The sequence below is a fragment of the Abramis brama genome, assembly GCF_963993115.1.
Source record: "Abramis brama genome assembly, chromosome: 20".
NCBI classification, from domain to species: domain Eukaryota; kingdom Metazoa; phylum Chordata; class Actinopteri; order Cypriniformes; family Leuciscidae; genus Abramis; species Abramis brama.
The window spans coordinates 30,155,042-30,177,072 of NC_139982.1; the positions used below are offsets into that span (position 1 = coordinate 30,155,042).

The window sequence follows — 22,031 nt, forward strand, 5'->3', positions numbered from 1 at the left end:
ACAAGATGGCCGCCGCCGAGCCGGTGTCTGCTCCTGAGCCGATGGTTGTTCCAGCCTATGACCCCGTAGCTGCCCCCAAGAAAATTGGGGGGGGGCAGTAGGTCCCACGATGGGACCATGGAGGCCGCGCCGCCATGGTTTCCTGAAATGCCGGCTCCACCATGGCCGCCCGAAGGGACTTCTACGCCGTGGCCGCCCGAAGGGACTTCTCTGCCCTGGTCCGCTGCACATCCTGATCCACCCTGGCCATGGCCACCCGAGGGGTCTTCTCCGCCCTGGTCCTCTGCACATCCTGATCCACCCTGGCCGCCTGCACATCCTGATCCACCCTGGCCGCCTGCACAGCCTGGTCTGCCCTGGCCCCCTGAACTGTCTGGTCCACCCACGCTTCACGGCCCAGGCCCGCCATTGCCATGTCCTGGATCTATTCCTCTGCACGGGCCTGGCCCTCCATCCCTCCCCCATGACCGCCTCCGCTCCACCACCCTCCTGAACTTATGTTTTTGTTTTGATGGGCGTCGGGAGCCGCCCATAGAGGGGGGGCTATGTCACAGTTTGGGTTTTGTTTCTTGTTCCTGGTTCTTGTCTGTCATGTGATCCCCTGTTCTAGTCATGTGATTTTGCTTTGTGTTCCCCTGTCTGTTGTGTCATGTTGTCATTGGTTGATTGTTTAAATGTTCACAGGTGTCCCTTGTCTTGTCATTAGTCCAGTATGTATTTAAGCCCTGTGTCTAGTTCAGTCTTTGTGAGTTCTTGATGTTGTTAAGTGGATGTTGGTTGTTCTGTTCCTGAGTCCTGTTCCTGTATTTGAGTTTGTAAGTCTGGAGTTTGTTTAATAAACTGTGCTGCATTTGGATCCTGCTTCCTCCATGTTTCAACCGAATGGTAACAGTTACCACCACAGTACTTTCTTCTAAATGCATGTCAACATATTTGTAAAATATATGTAATGTATACTATAATATATGTAATATGTATATGTAAAATATCTTCTTTTTTCCTCACAGCCTTCATCTGTCTGATTTGCATATGGACAAACATGTAAGGACACACATGATTGCGGAGGGAGGATTATTTATGAAAATATTTATGTCAATCAAAATAGTTATTTAGAATGATCATTGTGCATTTTTGTTCACATCACACACAATGCTGTCTGCTATTGCTAGTGTCTTTTTTCTCCAACACTCAACACAGAAAAATGGTTGGGAATAACCGAATATTAGTCTGCAGTGTTGGAAGGCTGCTGGGAAAGCATGCTGAAATATTAATGGCAGCTGAAATATTGAGCCTGGTTTTAGTAAAAAGTTTTCAGCAGCGCTATAGAAGGCTGTTTACTACTTAATAATACAACATGTGCGTTTCAGAACGGAGAGCTGCACGCCAACAAGTGCTTCAAATATGAACACACACACACATTCTTGTTACGACTGTCACTTTCAACGCCCCCCCCTTACCTGCCAAATCAGCCAAACAAAATGAATAGAGAAAGACTGCTCCTTCTGCCAGCTGACAGGCCGGTTTAATTGAAACTATCAATCACAATTCCTTTACTTATCACACACACACGCTAAGTGTTCCCATCATCTAAATATAACACACATGCTCTGTTTCAAATCCTAGTGAGCTGCCTACTGCCTACACAGTTGGTTTGAATTGGAATCTCGTAAGTGAACAATATATCGATATAGGCAGCTTTTCTTACGTCGTACAAATCGCGCTCAACTTTGTAAAATGCATGTTAGACTCGACTTTGATTTAAATAATTTCCCATTAGCATTAAGCACACGACAATAGCATCTAAAATACACTATATTATACAAAAATATGTTGAGTAAGATCATGCACGTTTAATTAATCTGATTTTTTTATCTATTATGGATGTTCATAATAACGTCTCGATTCTCAAAATTACTTTTTTGATGGCGTCTCGTGGTTCCATCACAGAGAGCCATAAAATCACTTTCCAGAACATTCTCATTCACGGTTCCAAGCTGGTGGAATGCTCTCCCCACCCTCATCCGGAAAGCAGGATCCCTGACAACATTCAAAAGACAGCTGAAAACCCATCTCTTCCGTGAGCACTTAACCTCATTAAAAAATAAAAATAAAATAAAATTCTTTCCTTTTCCTTTAATCCTCCCTTATCGGGCTTATGCTACTCTGAACAATGCCTGAACTTCGTATTTTGCGCACTTCTTGTGTCGTTTTTGCCTCTTCACAATGACTCGCTAAAAAGGTATAGTAGAGGATTTTCCCGAATTTTAGAAAAGAACTGCCCTCTCCACTTTTTGAAAAAATGCACATGCGCAACACTCTACCTGCTCCCGAGGGAACGCCTATTAAACGTATGCACAAGAGAGCATGCCCGAGCCTAGTTCTCCTCGTGCACGCTCTGTTTACAAGTTGCAAGATCGCTAATCATAGCTTACATTAACTTTTACTAGCAGTGATTTTAAATGGATTTCTCCAAATAGCATGCCAAACTTTACCTGTCGAGTAGAAACTTCGCGACTGAGGCATCAGTGGGAAGCCCAACCTGTGCTTTTAGCGCACGCCAGCGTGTGAAATATTCTCCCAAAAACACTCTGATCTTGTTTCTTTCTTCACAGGCCTTTCTCTTCTTGTCATACAATTCGTAGACACTTTTTCTCTTGCGACCCTCAGACATTTTGAAAAAACCCGGTGAGAACGGCGAGCTTCAATGAATGGCTGAAACCGTAGCTCACCACACATATACACCAAGTGCGCAGAAAGGACGAGCACGTACAACGGCCTTACGTAAACATATCACCAGAATGATTGACAATTAGGAGGACCAATAGTCTTGATGATCCACCCGGAAAAAGAAAATCCTCCACTATACCTTTAATTAAGTCCTAATTTGTAAGTTGCTTTGGACAAAAGCGTCTGCTAAATGACTAAATGTAAATGTAAAATGCTCATATTGGTTATCGGCCGATATAAGAAATTATCGGTCAATATTACATATGTAATATTACATCTACTTGCTAAATGTTCATCTTTAAAAATACTAATAATTTTCTAACATTGATACAATGCAATCTTTAGCTAATCTTAAAATGAATAGGAATACATCATATATTTAATATCATTATATAACTTTTTTTAAATTAAAGGATTTGTAAATTGATATAATTTTTATTATCTATCTATCTATCTATCTATCTATCTATCTATCTATCTATCTATCTATCTTTTTTTTCATTCTGTACATTATAATGTTGTGATTAAATTCACCTATCATAACATACCAAAATAATTATCAGCTTATTGGTGCATGTATCATTTTTATAGGTACTGGACAAATTATATATTTTTTCCCACTGAGCTCATCGCAAAACATTCTGACACTGCCTTCTCCGTTATGAATGCATGCCATGCTGTTTCAGCCAAAATGTTGCCAAAATTAAGAATCACTGAAGTAATAGTCTTTAAAAACTGCCTGCGCACCATAAAATGCTGCCTACATAGACAGCTCACTAGGTTTATAACACAGCCACATTCTTTTTGTGTCCTTTTCCCAGTAGACACATATCCATTTTCATCACAGAGCACGGCATCAAATATGAATGAAAACATGCAACTCTGACACAGTGTTTAAATAGAAACCGAAGCATCTCCGCAGGGACTGACTGCGCTTCCATCGCAGGATAGAGGGAAAAGCTGGATGGAGAGAACGACAAGAAAACAAAAGAGTGCATCCCCACTCTCTGGGGAGGAAAGGGTTAACCCCATTACGACAGACCAATCAGAGCAGAGAGCAACACTGCAAAACCGCCGCAGTGAGTGAGAGAGGGAGACGAAGATAGAGAAGGAGCGAACGAGAGAGAGGGGGGACAAGCAAGGTTTTTGGAGGAGCAACAGAGGGGTGCATCGGTAACACTTCAATGCATCACAGTTCGAAGAGAGAGTGTGCGAGCGAGTGTGCCATCAAGAGAGGAAAAGAAGCAAGACAGTGAAAGAAACAGTTAGCAGGACAGTAGATCAAAGTCAGTCTATTTCACTCTGACAGTTCGCACGGACGGGATTTGATTCATGCTCCTCAAGGAGAAGCAGGTTTACGACTCGCTGACATGCAATGCCTACAAAAGTATGTGCACTTGTGGATCTCAGGTGATGCTTCGGTGAAGATGTAGCTGCTCCACGTTGCATGACAGATGAGAACTCTGGGAGCGCAAAGGTAAGCTGGTGATATTGAATAACTTTGGTGAAAAAAAATGTGATTGAACAAGTATGCATGCGGCTGAGTTTTGGGATTTAAACAGTGTTCGTTCAAAAGAGCAGATGTCGAAACTTGGAATAGCAGATATATACATATCTGTCAAAATTGGAGTTGCCCTAGTAAATCAAATTCAAATAAATCCGCAAAATGAAGGATAGAAGGGGGGAAAATATGCTTATTGCAAGAATGCAATCTTTATGACTGAAGGAACCAAAGGTTAAAGTTTAAGAATTTGTCATTGAAAACCTCATATCGATCAGTTATCTGAATATTTGAGGGGACGTCTACGTTTTGTGATTAACTTGCCGCTGCCTGTAAACAGCATTCTTACTTTAGTTAGTCTATTGATCCACGTCTCCGCTGACAAATTTCGCCCCCAATACCCAATCGATTCTGTTTACGGTTTTCCCCTCGATCTGTCAAAGTCTGCTGGACTGTAACATCTGGGAAAAATTTACAGTGTAAAATCTCATTCACGGCTGGAACACGACCACCTCGTTACACGTGATCCAGGCATATTCTTGCAGGGCCGTTGACTGAAAAATGACGTGAGAAAGTACAGACATAAAACAACACAGGTGATTGCGTTACCTTCCCTAAAAGGTATTGCTTTGGAAATGAGTCTTTGTAGATTGTTCCCAAGATGCACGGGCCCATCCATCAACCCCTGCAGGTTCGCAGATGTTACTCGTACCTTCACATGGACGTTAAGCAAGACCAGAGCGTGTGCATTTCCGCAGACCACTTGGAAAAGATGAATGGATAACACATGGAAGTCCTTACTTGATGATGGATTGGAAGCAGGCTTAATGAATAATTGATTGTTCACTTATCAACACTTCTCTGCTTTTTTCTTGTTAGGATTGTGGAATCAAAGAGTGGAAGAGAACTGCTTCCAAAGTGCCATCTCTCAGGAAGACGTGCCAGAACGAGTGGATTTCCCAGGGGAAGACATTCCCATGCTCACCACGGATGTGAAGTTTTTATCACGGGCTTCAGAAAGCATTGATAATGCAACCTAAAGGTGACCTTCTGTGAGGGGACTGGAAATTACATCGCCAATTCCCCAATGCCCTCATGCTGACCTAAACAATTCAGCGACCTTGGATTCTTCACCAGATGGCACATGCAAATCAGCAAATCAATATGGATTTATCACCTTCTAGGGCCCATAAAACTGCAATAACGGGAATATGTCAGCAGTGAAGGAACGGTATGAGGCCGTGCTGATGGTATCGAGCGAGATTACAGCAACTCCCTAACCCTAACGTGGATATAATAATTAATCGAAAACTATTACTTTAATTTATGCATTTGGCAGATGCTTTTATCCAAAGCGACTTACATTGCATTTCAAGGTACGCATTTACATTCTAATCAGTTCTTGCTTTCCCTGGGAATCGAGCCCATGACCTTGGCGTTGCAAGCGCCAACGCTCTACTGTTTGAGCTACAGGAAAGCGAGCTTTCAGTGGTCAAGCTAAGTTAGAAAATCAAAATGGACAGTTTATCTCTAAATCACTTGTCATGTTCTTTGGACTCAATCACTGCGTTAAAGAAAACGGGAATGCCAACTCTTTGTTAGGTCTGGACATGGCAGGGGACCAAACATATCAATTGGTTTAGAACAAAAACATCATCCCTGATCATTAAGAGAGATTCGCTTGGATTACGAGGATTAAGAAGTGCAGAATACTTCCTTGAAAGGCCATGCCTGGGGCTGATGTACAACTTGTACCCCTTCCAGACTCTCCCGTCTCGACTGCTGACTCCCGAGGCTGAGAAAAAACCTGGAAGGGGAAGGGTAAGTCAACTAATGTGCAGAATAAACTACTGGACAGTTGTCATTAGTCGTCAAGGTAGTTCGACGTCCAGAAAACAAGCTTGATGATCTGTGAGGTGTTGTGTTTTAGCTCATGAAGTCATTCGAGTTTCCATATGGTTTCACTCCAAGGTGTCAGTCGGCCTACATCAAAACAAAAAGAGTTATTAGTACCCAGTTGGCACCTTGATGCATCCATCTACATGGAGTAAATTACAAAAGCCAGGTTAATACTTATCTCGACAATCCTCTCTCTCTCTCTCTCTTAATTCTCTCTCTCACGGTGATGAATGAAACACAGCACTAAAGACAGTCACATTTGCAAATGGAGCAATCCATCACTGTGCAACAAATGAAAATGCATTGTGGACAAAAAATAATGCCTAAAGTGAGTCTATTCATAGCAGCGCCTAATACAGACTGGCCAGTGCATAACCAATGCATTATTAGTCAATGTGCACAGGAACCTCAGATGTAAAGCCATTAGCAGGCGCATAGGGAATCTGAACAAATAAGACAAACAGAACTTTGTAAATGGCGGGGATTCGAATCCAGCTTAAATCTACCACAGATTCCTTAATCTAGTGGTTTTGTTGGTCTCAATAAGTGAGATCCCCGATAAATCTTATTGTGGCCATTACAGACAACTTAATTTGTTCTTCTCTTAGATTAGAAGTGGAACTAACAAAGAGGGTTGTACAAAACTCAGAATTGAAGTGAGTGAACGAGTGTGAGTTTGAAATTCAAGAAGTATTTACTGAATTGTATCCATTTTTATCTATCTATCTATCTATCTATCTATCTATGTCTATCCATCCATCAATCTATTCATCCATCCACCTATCTATCATTCAAGCTATCCATTCATCTATCCATCCATCTCTGTCCATCCATCCATCCATCTGTCATTCAAGCTATCGATTCATCTTCAAGACATTAAATTCTGAATGAAACAACGCTGTTCAAATGCGCCTGGTCTTTCTACCTTTTTCTCTGATTGATCTGTTTTTACCTTTCAGGATAATGCACGTCCCTCCCTCAACGGAGGAAGAAAGCACCATGAGTAACGTAACTGTCCTTGACATCACCGAGGCCGTGAGTCCCGCCATGACGGCGGCCGGCCCGATCCCGTACCCGCTCAGCTTCCAGGTGTCCCTGACTGGATTCCTCATGCTGGAGATCGTCCTGGGATTGAGCAGCAACCTGACCGTGCTGGCGCTCTACTGCATGAAGTCCAACCTGGTCAACTCCGTTAGCAACATCGTCACCATGAACCTGCACGTGTTGGACGTGTTGGTGTGCGTTTGCTGCATCCCGCTAACCATCGTCGTGCTAATGCTGTCATTGCAAAGCGACACGGTGCTCGTGTGCTGCTTCCACGAGGCCTGCGTGTCCTTCGCTAGCGTAGCTACGGCAGCTAACGTGCTAGCCATCACTTTGGACCGATACGACATCTCCGTTAAACCCGCCAATCGTGTGCTGACTATGGGACGAGCAGTGGCTCTGTTGGGTTGCATTTGGGTGCTGTCTTTTGCTAGCTTCTTGGTGCCATTTATCGAAGTGGGATTCTTGGGACCGGAGCCCACCAAAGCAAATCAGACCGCCGTTGTGCACGTAAACGAGTATTACACCGAACTTGGTCTGTACTACCACCTAGTGGCCCAAATCCCCATTTTCTGTTTGACTGCCGTCATAATGCTAGTGACATACGCAAAGATCCTGCAGGCTCTCAACATCCGCATTGGTACGCGCTTCCATGCCACGCAGAAGAAGAAGAAGAAGAAGATGAGGAGGAAAAAGAACTTCTCTCTCATGTCGACATCTGAACAGCAGCTTCCCGAGATCACGGATGCCTCGCAGAGCAGCGCTGGAAACCGTGTAAATGCTCCACTTGGCATGCGCACGTCAGTCTCGGTGATCATCGCACTGCGACGGGCCGTCAAACGCCACCGGGAACGCCGTGAGCGGCAAAAGCGTGTTTTCCGCATGTCGTTGCTAATCATCTCCACGTTCCTCCTCTGTTGGACGCCCATTACCGTTTTAAACACTGTGATTCTCAGCGCAGGCCCTAGCGACCTCACCGTCAAGCTCCGAATGGGTTTTCTGGTCATGGCCTACGGCACCACGGTCTTCCATCCACTCTTGTATGCCTTCACAAGGCAGAAGTTTCAGAATGTCCTGAAAAGTAAAATGAAGAAACGGGTGGTGTCCATCATCGAGGCGGATCCGCTGCCGAACAATGCAGTGATCCGAAACTCCTGGATCGACCCTAAACGGAATAAGAAAGTGACGTTTGATGATCACGAAGCCAGGCAGAAATGTCTATCATCCGAAGATGCCGATTAAAGCCACTTTGCAACCTCTAACAAAAGACTAGTTTTCATAAAAGCACTGTTATCCATAAAGGGAACCACGTGATGTGAATATTAGTCGTACATGAGCAGGTATCAAATAATCGTATTATTTATATAACTTACTTGGAATATAATATGATAGGTTTCATAGAATGATACTACTGCAGTTACAAGATGCATGTCCTTTATAAACCACTGTATGTACTGTAAATACATGGGATTTGTACATATTATTGATCAGTTATGTACCTCTATTATAACTTGTAGCCTGTGTATACATGTATTTGTAATAAACTAGGTGGGGGAAAAGACGAAATCCATCCGCTCTTTGACATGAACGCAGATGCTGTGAACATTAACCCGCCACGATGGCTGCTTTTCCTTCCATCTGAAGTCATCTTGTGCAGGAATATGAGAATATTATGGTTTCTGTGGAACAAAAAAGGAGAATTATTGACGAATCATCACACAGTGATTCATATGTAAACATTAACAAAACACCAAAAGCACTTACAAAAAGTCGCCTCTTGCGCTGTACACCAAGTCTTCTGGTGTCATGTGATAGCTTTGAGTGACAGACCGCAAATTAAAAGCTGGTAACAAACAAGTTGTGAAAGCCTAATGATATGCAAAAAAAAAAGAAGGGAGGACATCGAAGATATGCTGTCAAATCTGAGGAAACGTCTGGTTAATTTCGCCACTGCTGTCAAGGACAAAACGTTCCTCATTTTGCATTAAAAAAAAAAAAAAAAAAAAAAAATGAAGTTAAGCTCCCATTCACCAAATCTGCATATTAATGAAAATTTTCCCAGCTCTTAGAGGTCTATTGTGCACCATTACGAGAGCATTGCGTTCAGTGGGAATTATTCTATGTTGTCAAGAACGAAATGACGATGCGATGACGAAGAAAAATAAGCGATAAGAAAAATTATAAACATTTGCTTCACTTTAATAGCTTTATATTTATTTCATTTAAATCTTTTTATCTAATATTTATATTTTTAATTTTATATCAGTTAATGAAAACGATTTAGTTTTAGTTAACAATAACAACACTGGGATGAAGCTGTAGAAAGAAATAAAAGTGTCAAAACGACCGTAATTCATGAACAAATGACTCTTACAAGCGTGTTCTATTAAATGATTCAGTCAAAATGACTCTGTTAGAATCGTTCAAATGAGTCACTCACTGAATCTTTTGGAGCTATTCTTGATTTATAGGCTACAACTATTGTCTCAAAGTTAACGGTGTACTTGAGCCATGTGAGATCACTGTCTGCTTATTCATGTCATTAAAGATTTAGAACCGAGCTATGTTTTACAATAAATGTTTTAAAATAATAATAATAATAATTTGTTCAGTACCATTCAAGGAATCTCAATGAAGTGCTGCCATCTGGACCACAGATGAAGGAAAACAAGGTTCTTGAGATGTTCATCCATCAGAATGGGTGACAGGTAAAGTGCACACTACTTAAATGGGCCAAATTTGAGACAAATAGATGGTGTCGCTACAATTTAGAATCACTTAAAAGCTCTTATAAAGTGGACACAGAGCGAGTTTTGCATCCAAACAGGGGTCTTGTTCACTGACGACCTCTAGAAAAGCAATATCAAGCTGGCATCAACGGGTCACGCCAACGGAGTCCTGTTATTTGCTGGGATAAAATCATACGCTTGATTTGAAATGCCCTTGGCAGACATCAGAAGCCGGTTTCATGGCACTGTAAAATCCAGGTCACACGGGGACCCGCAATTCACGGTTCTGCCTCTTTCCAAGTGACGGCACTTCAAACAACCAAACCAGCCGTTCAATATGCCACGGTGACCTTTCGTCACACTTCGCTCGCATAAGATCTGCCCCTCTCAGATCGTCCTATAAAACTGTAATTGAGAATCATCAACCCCTCTGTAAACAGTCAATGCACCACAAGGGTTTTGTAAATGTCACCCGTTAAGATCTGTCATCATATATAAAGCTCGGTTTGCTCATGTCAAACTAGATTTAAGGATGAAGGGGACCAGGAGGACGTCGTGTATTCAGGTTTGCAAACAGCCAAAGGTGAGTGTCCGTCTGTTGCACTATGGGTAACTATTCTGTACACTTTACAAGCACCTGATGCATATAAAATGGGTTATAATGAAGAGATGAGTATGAAATTAAACTCTTTTCTTGGTCACAGCACATCCTAGCATTCTTTAAAAACATCTCGAGGACAAACGTTGGAGAAAAGCAGAAAATTTGACTCATATTTGTTCAATTATAGCATTTACAGTCATATAAATGCATTGTACGTTATGATTGCTTAAACACTTATTGCCCTGGAGCAACTGTGGAAAGAAATGAACAAGGCTATTATGAATACTGTTGCAGTCATAAGTTTTTCATTTAGATTTTTGAATTCTATATTAATTATCTATATAGGGATAGTTCACCAAAAAATGAAAATATTGTCATTAATTACCTGACTTTATTTCTTCTGTGGAACACAAAAGGAGATTTTTTTTGATAATTATCTGAATCAGTAATTAAGAGGATAGCATCATAAACGCAGCCTATAGGATTAACTTTTCCATTTCTCATAAAGCCATGTGTTTTGTGTTAGTGTACATTAGAGAACTAACGATGTCTGAGTCTGATTGATTCTTGAGTCAGATCTTTTCAATGAATCGGTTGATTCAGTTCACAAATTATTCATTTGTGAATTAGACTGATCCAATTTTTTAGCTCAACTCACTGATTTAACAACCAGCTTGCTTAAAGGAGAGATTTTTTTTTATTAGCAAATTAGCTTAATTTTCAATTTGTTTCTCACATAAAGCTATAGTATGACTTGAAAATGGACTACTATGATATTTTTATGGTGCTTTTGATGCATGAAAGTTGTTCAACACAATAAAAGAAGTCATGCATATGGTTTTGGAACAACATGAGGTTGAGAGTAAGTGATGGCAGTTTTTAAATAACTCACATCTTCATAAAACACAAGGCTATTGATTTTGATTTCGATAATGAGGTCCGTTTTATGCATCAAACATGCTTTCATAATGCATGCAATAGAGGGTTAAGGCAGCGAGTGCGCTGGATGTGAAATCTGCATGAATTGCTGTGCTGAATCTAGGCTGTGTGTTCATGCTGGTAGGGCGTTTATCAGAGGACGCCAGCAGCAAGTGGACATGATTTCTAATTCATTTCAGCTTCTCATACGATACAGAACTACAGTCCCCTACAATTCACAGAATCAATTAAATAATAAACTAGAAAACAAGCTTTATGCAAATGCATCTACTGCCTCATTAGACAACTCGTCATGTTCGTTTCATACTGAACTTAATCTGTTGATCAGAGGCTTGGGAAAATGGGATTGCAGAATTTTTGGTCGTCCTTTTAACCTTCTAGACCAGCGTGGATCCACAATACATCAAGAACATTACAATAACGTCAGCACCATCTAGTGGAAATAAGCTGCACAACGAAGAACCTTCAGAGGCTGGAAAAGATAATGTGGAAACCCATTATTATAGGAGTTGCCATTGACAAATTTGAATGAAATCCAAACTGTGCTGCTAAAAGCCAATCACATTTACCAAAATGACCATAAAAAAAGCATCTCAAGGCAAAGGCACAAACTTTTTACTACGCCAAAATGTATCATCAGACAGCAGCTTCCAGATTGTGCTTCGCTTTGTACTTTTTGGTCATGCAAAAAAAAGTGTGCATTATTTTTCTGAAACATAAAGGGATGCTGAACAAGAAACATCACTATATCTGTGCACACAAATAGCACTCGATAGCACCTAAAATCATTTAGCTCACAGTTCCAGTTCACAGTTAAAAGAGTTTGAGGTATTGCATCGTGGTCCAATCATGGCTCATATTCCTGAAAAGCACATTTAAAACTGCTGAAACGTGTTAAGTTTCCTTTTCTTTTTCTGTAGGGATGAAATTCCCCTCACGCTTCCAGTGGAAAATGTTAATAAATGTTTAGATGTGTGTATTTGCAGTAATGGTCCTTTTTCTTTCACCATGACACTGTAGATCTGACGTTCAGGCTGGTAAGTTAACCTCCAGTGCTTAATTTTTTATCCTGAAAAATAAATAAATAATGAAATGCAAACATTTCTGTAATCCTTTTTAAACCACTTTTAAAGTCTTAGTTCAAAATGTCCTCTAAGCTTTTCTTAATTAGTATTTTGATTGCTATTTTGAATACAAGTCCTGTCCTGTTTATCCAAGTGTCCGGTTTACCTGTTTGGCGCGGTCCACACACTGAATGTACAGAGATGCGATGCTGGAACAGCTCATAGTTTGACCTTTATTCTCAGCGTAACACTTCATTATCTGACTCTGTAGATCCAAACACACTGGCTTGATTTGGTATCGCCTACAGAGAGTGAGAGAGAGATTTATTTGAAAAACTTAACACTGATTTACTGATCTTGCACCAGGGTTATTATTGTTAGATAAAACTTAAACTATTAATAACATTTATGTTCATTAAAACAAAGCTGAAATTGAATGAAATATTAATATGAGTTGAAAAACTTAAGCTAAACAAAAATTAGAAAGGTTGTTTTGGCAATGAACTGAAATTAGTTTAAGTTGAAGCATTACAATTATTAACTGTAAATTAAAAAAAACTTAAATAACAATAAATTAAACCTAAATAGCAATTTATTTATTTTTTAATTAAATGACAAAAGCACATACTAAAAATTAAACTGGTCCCACTTTATATTATGTGTCTTTAACTACAATGCACTGATATTTAAATTAATCATTTGATACAATGCACTTATGCACATACATATTTTTATATTGTACTATTATTATTATTATTATGCACGTAATTACATCTATAATTCATTTCTGTAATTGCAATACAACATGAACACAACAAGTACACTGTACTTATTTTCTGATGTAAGTACATAGTAGTTAAAGACACTTAATATAAAAATGTGACGATTAAACTAAAGTTAACATGAAAACTAAAAATATAAAAATAAAAGCTAATTCAAAATATTAGTAAATCTACTCTTGCACACTCACCTGAAGCGGTTGTTTGCGCTTTCTAAGCCTTTCCTGTAATTTTCAGCTGTGACTTTAGTGAATTGAGCCGCCTGTACAACAACAAGAGATGGTCAACACGTGTAATATTATTTATATGCAGTGAAGTTATGGAGAGTATATGAAAGATGGGATGAATCATTTTGCCTTTTCCTGCATCTTGGCGATCTGCTCCCGGAGCAAAGCGTCCTGATTTTCCAGATCTTTCTCCTTCTCTTCCAGCTTCTGAGCCTAAAGATAAAATGTTATGACCGGATCAACCTGTAAATCTCCCATAAAAATAATTGATCACTGTAGTAAATAGAGTTTAAAGGCACTTTATTTTTATTTTTATGCACATTAAAAAAAGTCTTGCTCACACATGACCTCTAAACTGAAAAGTCAAGTCAAATTTAATACACCAAAGGCTGTACATGTGTGTGATAAATAAATGAACATTAAACTGAACTAATTTAATCTTGTATTTAAGCATTCACTCACTCACACTCAATAGAAATGTCATAAATCTCTCTGTAAAAAGTGAAAGAGCGAGTGATTGTCAGAATGAAGGTGCAGCGTCTTACCTTCCTCTCCATCCACTGAAAGACACGAGCAAATCAAGAGAAAGAGAGACATGGAAAGGAAATAAGCAACAGTGGACTTAAGCAGCAAAGCATCACCGGTTCAATTACTTCATGCATTTGGACATTAGCAATAAGCAAAGACAACACGAGCAGATCAAAGTAGAGGTGGATGCAGAGAAAATGTTACGTAACATTGTTTTGCACGTCTATCTATCTGTCTATCCATCCATCAATCTATCATCTATCTATCTATCTATCTATCAATCAATCTATCATCTATCTATCCATCAATCATCAATCAATCTATCATCTATCTGCCCATCCTTCCAACCATCTCTCTATCCATCCATTCTATATAAATTATTTTCTCCTCTTTCTGATGTAAAAACTATGAAATGTCATCATTCTGTTTGCATTTTTCACATTATGATTTGAACCATAAAAAAAATAAAATATATATATATATATATATGTGAAGACTTCAGATGCAAAAGCCTCTAAGTGCCATCTGAAATTTTCTTCTAGAATGATAATTTTTATCAAGCTTGTATGTTTAAGTTCAGTAATTTCACTTTAATGACAATTAATAGGTCATTTTCATTGGCATTAAAGTGAAATAACTGAACATAAACATACAAGCTTGATAAAAATGATCATTCTAGAAGGAAATTTCTGATGGCACTTAGAGGCTTTTGCATCTGAACTCTTCATATATATATATATATATACAGACCCTTTCCAAAAAATAAGAATATCATGGAAAAGTTTATTTATGTCCATAATTCCATTCAAAACGTTAAACTTCCATAGATTATAGATTCAGGGCCCACAACTTAAATGATTTCAAATATTTAGTTGTTTATTTGTACATAATTTGGGCTTCCAGCTCATAAAACCCACGAAAACAGGATTTCAAAAAATTAGAATATTACATGAAATCACACAGTAATTACACAGTGATACCATGGTCACTGAACCAGGTTTTGGTTCTTTTGGCAGTGTGGGCAGGTGCAAATCCTGCTGGAAAATAAAGGAAGCATGAAGTGCTCTGAAAATGTTGTTTACAAATAAACAACTAAATACTTGAAATCGTTTAAGTTGTGGGCCCTGAATCTATAATCTATGGAAGTTTAACGTTTTGAATGGAATTATGGAAATAAATAAACTTTTCCATGATATTCTAATTTTTTGGAAAGGGTCTGTATATATATATATTATTTTTTTATATGTCTATAGTTTTTAGTCATTTTATTTCAGTTCTAGTTATTTTAGTAAATCAAGTTAAACTAAATGAAAATGTGAAATATTAAATATCAGAAACATATGTTATTCATGGTTTTAGTTTTAGTTAACTATAATAACAATGCATGGTGTTATGCTAATATTATGTTATTGTTTTTTTTCCCGCATGTATGATAGTAAACCAAAATATTCCTTGGAGTAATTTCCCATGTGTAAAAGTACTATATGATACCACAGTATGGCAACAGTTTTTTTTAGTTGAGTTTTAATGAGACAGAAGCAGCTGTTCAAACTGTCAGAAACATGCACACACACACACACACAAACAAACAACACGCAGCGAACAGGATCCTGTGTGGAGAAGCTGACTTACATAATTCTGAGTTATGAGACGATCATCCTGAACGTTCAACTGCTCCCTCCTGATGGCGTCTGCTAGAGTCTGTTGATAAGACGCCTTCTCCTGATCCAGAACCTTCTGGACCTCGTCCTGAATCTGGAGTCGGGCTGCGGCTCGAGCCTGAGCCTGAGCTTCAGCCTTCTCTTCCTCCAGCCTTACGAAAACACACAGACATGAACACTGTTTAAACCCTAAAACTCACTGCATTCTTGCGTATGTTGTTGAAAGATCTTGATCAGTGTTTACTGTTGTCGCATATTACGCTCTGCCATCTTCAACTCCTCGTTCAGGAGCTTCTGGAGATCTTCTCTGATCTCCTTCCTGAGCTGTTCCTCATTCACTAAACAGAAGAAACCAACATTTGAGCATGAGATGAAAATTCACCCTATCTATTATCAAAATGCATGTTATAGATCTTATTATTACAGTAATTATAATATAGGTACTAACAATGAACCGACCCCTAAATCTAACCTTAACCCATGTAGTTACCTTATATTACCCAGTACTTTCTTAGGTAAGTACACTGTGAAAGCACTGGTACTGTAAAATAAAGTGCAACCAATAATTCATTTGGGCATGTTTAATTATTATTATTATTTTTTTACTTAATCAAAATGCCATAACTGGTCATTCTGGTGAAAATGACAGACTTCTAGTGATAACCTGCTAAAACGTCAAAATACGGACATCAAGTCAAATTTGTTTGCTTTTCACAATAAACATTGTTTCAAAGCTTTACAGAAAATCATGATGTTCATGCCTTATTGTCATATATTAGCAGATTACAGCTGGGCGATAACATACTTTACATTTTGCGATGATTCAAACAATCAAGCCGTTAACATTTGCTATATAATATAAATTGTTTTACGTCAATGTACTGAATGTATGCGACTAAAGTTGGACATACTTACACAACTTTATATAAAGAGCTGGCTGATTATATAGTTAACATTTTGTGAAGAAATAAAACATCAGGGAGTTTAGACTTTGCTATGATGTATATTGCTTTATACTAGAGCCCGACCGATATGGATTTTTGGGCGCCGATGCCGATACCGATAAAAAAAAGCCAGATACCGATATATCGGCCGATATTATTTGTGTGTATATTATAATACAGTAGCAATATTATTTATGTGTATTATAGTACAGTAAGTTTGGACACACTTTCCAATTGGTGTGTACAAACTTTTGATGGGTACTGTATATAGAATACACAGTATAAACAGAATAAATATATAAACGTTTTGCAATGATCACTCAAATGTGGTGATCAAATAATTGTGTGACAAAGATATGCAATGGAGGCAGGGTGAATGATAGAATGAGAATTTGAGCTGTAACCAAACTAGTTTGCATTGCATTTTATATTATATTATATTCTAAATACTCTTCTATTTTTAATCTTAATTTAGTGGAGGAAGAACTCAGATCTTTTTAGTAAAGTAAAATTAATAATATCATAATGAAAACGTTTATAATTACATATGTACAGTAGTTTTATACTATTTTAAATAAGTAGTAAGCAAAATCTACTAAACGTGAAACTAGGCTACAGGGCTGGACCCGAATATTCGTTCGGTGGGTTGGTATTCGATTTGAAAATTTGACATTCAAATATTTGTTGTTGTTTTTTTTTTACATCTGGGATCCCCCGCGAAACGGTTCTCATTCGCGCTTGAATAAGGCCGGCGACACACTGACTGCGTGGCATGGCCGTTTTTATTTCGGCTCCCATGTTAACAGGTTGGAGTTTGCACACTGCCTGCGTGAGACACGCGTCTCTCAGGCGCGGCTCGAGCCACGCGGAAAACGCGTGCATGCCAGAAATAGAACCGACGCGCAAGTCTTCTCTGGCAAGAGCGCAGAACAGCGGAGTTTGTATGGACCGAAGTGCATGCCTGAGCTTGTGTTTTGGATTAAGCTGTGTTGCTTTGACATTGTGGAAAATAGAATAATAGAAACAAAATGTATTAGACTTTTTACCCGTTATTATCAATCTAAATTAATCTCGTTTTTTAATTTAACTTAATTTCGTTTTTCTTTATTTAAATTTCGTTTAATTTCTTTATTTAAATTTCGTTTAATTTCTTTATTTAAATTTCGTTTTTCTTTATTTAAATTTCGTTTAATTTCTTTATTTAAATTTAGTTTTTCTGTATTTAAATTTCGTTTAATTTCTTTATTTAAATTTAGTTTTTCTTTATTTAAATTTCGTTTTTCTTTATTTAAATCTACCCTTTACTGTGTCAGTAATTTTGTTAGTCAGAAAAATATTAGACTACCTTAAAAGTATTGCTTAATTTAACAGACCTGTGTGTGCGTTTTATATCACTAACAGTGTCCGTTCTCGGACGCGTTCTCTGCCCGCGTGAGGTGCGCCACTTCCTGCTCGCGCTGTTCTGTAGTTTACTAAAAGTGTATTAATTCTGAACGTGTTGCGTCTCCATCTGGCTACTTTTAATGCAAAATGGCCCTATATAAAGTGTTATAATTACATAAATTATTGGAATATTGCTTGATGTTGTAACGTAGCAGAATGAGCTTTAACACTGTGTCTACACCAGACGCAGCTGTTATTTTTTTGCCACTTTTGCCAGTTCTTTGTAACAGCTTTTAGGTGCTTTATTGGCAGCGCCATCCTTACATAAATCACTGCACGCTGCATTTTTTTAAATATTAATTTATCGGCCGTTATAAATGCCGATACCGATAGTTAGGAAAATGCCTAATATCGGCCGATAATATCGGCCTGCCGATATATCGGTCGGGCTCTACTTTATACGAAAATACGGCATGCATGCAAATAAATTTGGACATAACAAATATCCAACTTTATATAAAGAGCTGGGTGATGGTATAGTTACATTTTTAAATGAAATTAAAAATCAGACAGTTGAGATTTGCTATATAGTATATATCCCATTATGTGAGTATAGGCTACTGTATGTATGCGTATAAAGTTGGAAATTATAAATATCCAACTTTATATAGAGAGCTATGTGACAGATCATTTAAAGGGGGTGGTATAATGCCCTTTTCACAAGATGTAAAATAAGTCTCTGATGTCCCCAGAGTGTGTGTGTGTGAAGTTTTAGCTCAAAATACCCCACAGATATTTTTATATAGCACGTTAAAATTGTCACTTTTTGAGGGTGAGCAAAAACGTGTCTGTTCCTTTAAATGCAAATGAGCTGCTGCTCCTGGCACAAGGGGCGGAGCTTCAACAGCTTGTGTCCTTTTACCTCACACAGACATGCACTGAAAATTTCAAAAACTTTTAGCCTTTTATGTTCAAACCGACGTCATAAAGATGGAGAGACTCGAGAAGAAGTGACAACATGTAGAAGCAACAGGACATTTCTGAATGGTTAGTTGAAGAATTTATGTAGCTTATGTGTAGTTATCTTCTAGTCATTGATTAGCATATTCTGTCATGATAATCTATAAATCGTGTTCCCGGGGGCGGGGTTTATGCTAATTTTAGGGTTTGTGATGTCACTAACCCTGGAGCAATGTTGTGTAGTCCCTACTAGCCGTTTGTTGTAATCCTTAAAAAACGATTTCTTTAAAAGCAAATCTCTCCCTTTGCTTTGAACTTTGAGCGTTGTAACTTTGCAGATGTTGTTTATGCTCAAACAGCAACATTACACACTAACTAAAGTTAGAAAAGTGAAATCATAATCAACCACCCCTTTAATTGACTTTAAGACTGAGTTAAGCATTTGTATAAAATACTGAGATACAATTGGAGACTTTGCTGGTCAATCAGTCAAAAAATTAACCAGAAAGATTACGGTAAGACTAATGTACCGGATTATGAACTTACCAACATGTGTTTGTGGTGGAAAGACCTCGACTTGGTCGATTAAGGAAGGAACAACAACAGAAAGTGTCTTGGAAGGCATTTCATCAGACAAAACCACATCTGAAGCAGATCCAGATGGTGACACAGTAGACTCCTCCATGACAGATACAACGGGATCGGGTATGGAGATCGGGAAGGGTGAAGTCTCAAGCTCAACAGGTGAAGGAACAGGTAAGTCCATGGGGTCGGCAGATATTGCTTCAGCTGCTAAAGTAGAGTAGTATGGAGTCTCTACGGGTTCAATCGGTACAACTACAGGTTCACTAGAGGACTCTGAAGATGTTATAGGCTCAGTAAGTGGGTTTGTGGTTGGTGGAGGTGGATTGGTTACAGGTTCAGTAGTAGAGGTTGTGATGGAAGGTGTTATTAAGGGTTCAACAGGTGCACTAGTTGAATCCACTAATGGAGGAGGGGTTATTGGTTCACTTGAGGCTTGTGAAGGAGCATTTATGGGTTTAGCAGGTTCAGGATCAGGTACAGGTATGTTAGCAGACCCAGGTTGAGGATCAGGTACAACTACATGCTCATTACCAGTGGGTGGAGGAACTGGAAGACCCTCAGGTGACTGAACAGATGAAGGAGGTGTAGATGTTTCCTCAGTCACATGAGGCACTAAAGGTGTTATTGGCTCTGAAAGAGGAGGAGGGACCAAAGCACTGGCGTATGAAGGAGAATGAGGCATTATGGGTACATGACGTTCATCTGGAACTGAAGACTCAACCGGAGGAGTTGATGGTGATCTGGTTGGCACTTGCGGGCGAACCACAGGTGGAGACTCCTTCATTCGATTAATCACTCTCTCTGAAAGCTGTGTATTATCAGATCAGAAATAGCATTGAGATACATTTTCTCGTTTATTAAAACATGTGCACCATTGCGTTTTTACAATGATAACTGAGAACATTTTCTGCATCACCTAAAAGTTTAAGTGTATGATCGTCCCACAAGGATCTCGTATAACTTGTTTGTCCAGATTATTGTTGTCCAAATTTAATTTACTCATCTTTTTCAAACTTTGCGTTATTTTTAATTTTATTTAATGCAAATGCAAGCAATTGCAAATAATGCAGGAATTGATTGAAATTAGCATTAAGTACTTTGCCTAAATCATGGTACAGCATACCAATCATATTATTCATTGAAACTGGCAACCAAATTCATGTACCATGGTACTACAATATGTCTATAGGTAATACGAAAGTTTACCAGTCATGTCTAGGTGTAGTATGCATGCATGCTTAGTATACAGATCAGGTCAACATGCATGACCCATAGGCTATATTTAACATAACATGCCCTGCACAGCAGTACATTTTGTTCTACACCCTCCACAAACAGTGCATTGCTTGCATTGTTCACGATATTCCAGTGATATAAGACTTCGACTGAAATCTCCACAAACAATGCATTTCTTGCATTTTTGCACGACATTGCAATGCTATAAGACTTCGACTTGAATCAGTGAAACTGCAGTTCAATACGTACAACAACAAACTTACGTTCTTAAGCAAGCACCAAATAAAGTTTTGTATGAGCAATAGAGATTATGAAGCTATAACTACTTAATAACGAAAAGGGAAAACTCTTTTTCATAAGTGTATTGTTAACTAGTAACTTGCACTTACCCGAATGCCCTTTACGAATGTAACCTCATCGGCCTCATCGAGGGAAACGTGGCGCGAGCTGCTGTTGCCTCCCATCTCTGCGACGGTGTACCTTTGCTTTACCTCTATAGTTTAATGTGATAATTATTGTACATAAAATGCAAAAAACGGGATTTAGCTGATGGGAAATTCAGTACGGGCTTCAATATCTGCCGAAAAGCTCGTGTTCAGTCCGGCCCTTCCCACTCAGTCTCTCACCCATAGACTGCTCACACACCCTGAGGAATTTCTGTCGTTCATTCAAACCTCCGGAGAGACAGCGAATTATATTGCCATATAATAAACGTTTATAATCGAGAATAAATGTTTTTTAAACATACGTTTTATGTGTAAATGGAATCATAAAATATGTAAAGTTTAGAAGTACTTGAAGTGGACATTCTTCAGACTGCTTTTCGTTATGTTTGGGGGCGTGGCTAATATAATGTACATCCATATGTAAATCCATATATATATATATATATATATAAAAATGCATATATACACAGACATATATATATATGAAGAGTTAAGATGCAAAAGCCTCTATGTGCCATCTAAAATTTTCTCCTAGAATGATCATTTTTATAAAGCTTGTATGTTTAAGTTCAGTCATTTCACTTAAATGACAAATAATAGGTAATTTGCATTGCCATTTAAGTGAAATTATTGAACTTAAATATACAAGCTTGATAAAAATGATCATTCTAGAAGAAAATTTCAGATGGCACTTAGAGGCTTTTGCATCTGAACTCTTCATACACACACACACACACATATATATATATATATACACACATATATACACACACACACA

At 38.6% G+C, this 22,031-nt stretch overlaps 2 protein-coding genes across 4 annotated transcripts; one reads left to right on the top strand and one right to left on the bottom strand.

The window, feature by feature from the left end:
• Positions 1-3,676: 3,676 nt before the first annotated feature.
• gpr22b (G protein-coupled receptor 22b) lies at positions 3,677-9,181 on the top strand. 2 transcript variants are annotated; one of them, XM_084094766.1, is made up of 3 exons: positions 3,677-4,204; positions 5,108-6,049; positions 7,087-9,181. In XM_084094766.1, the coding sequence occupies exon 3, from the start codon at positions 7,091-7,093 to the stop codon at positions 8,411-8,413; it is 1,323 nt and encodes a 440-aa protein (XP_083950892.1). In that variant the 5' UTR covers positions 3,677-4,204; positions 5,108-6,049; positions 7,087-7,090; the 3' UTR covers positions 8,414-9,181. The 2 variants fall into 2 exon arrangements, with proteins under 2 accessions (XP_083950892.1, XP_083950891.1); XM_084094765.1 differs by lacking the exon at positions 5,108-6,049.
• Positions 9,182-12,040: 2,859 nt separating this feature from the next.
• On the bottom strand, positions 12,041-21,446 carry chchd3b (coiled-coil-helix-coiled-coil-helix domain containing 3b). 2 transcript variants are annotated; one of them, XM_084095738.1, is made up of 9 exons: positions 21,197-21,431; positions 19,533-20,379; positions 15,944-16,037; positions 15,671-15,851; positions 14,056-14,070; positions 13,640-13,723; positions 13,475-13,545; positions 12,671-12,806; positions 12,041-12,509 (listed from the first exon to the last, which is right to left on the bottom strand). In XM_084095738.1, the coding sequence occupies exons 1-9, from the start codon at positions 21,269-21,271 to the stop codon at positions 12,483-12,485; spliced, it is 1,530 nt and encodes a 509-aa protein (XP_083951864.1). In that variant the 5' UTR covers positions 21,272-21,431; the 3' UTR covers positions 12,041-12,482. The 2 variants fall into 2 exon arrangements, with proteins under 2 accessions (XP_083951864.1, XP_083951865.1); XM_084095739.1 differs by lacking the exon at positions 14,056-14,070 and having other exon boundaries at positions 21,197-21,446.
• Positions 21,447-22,031: the final 585 nt, after the last annotated feature.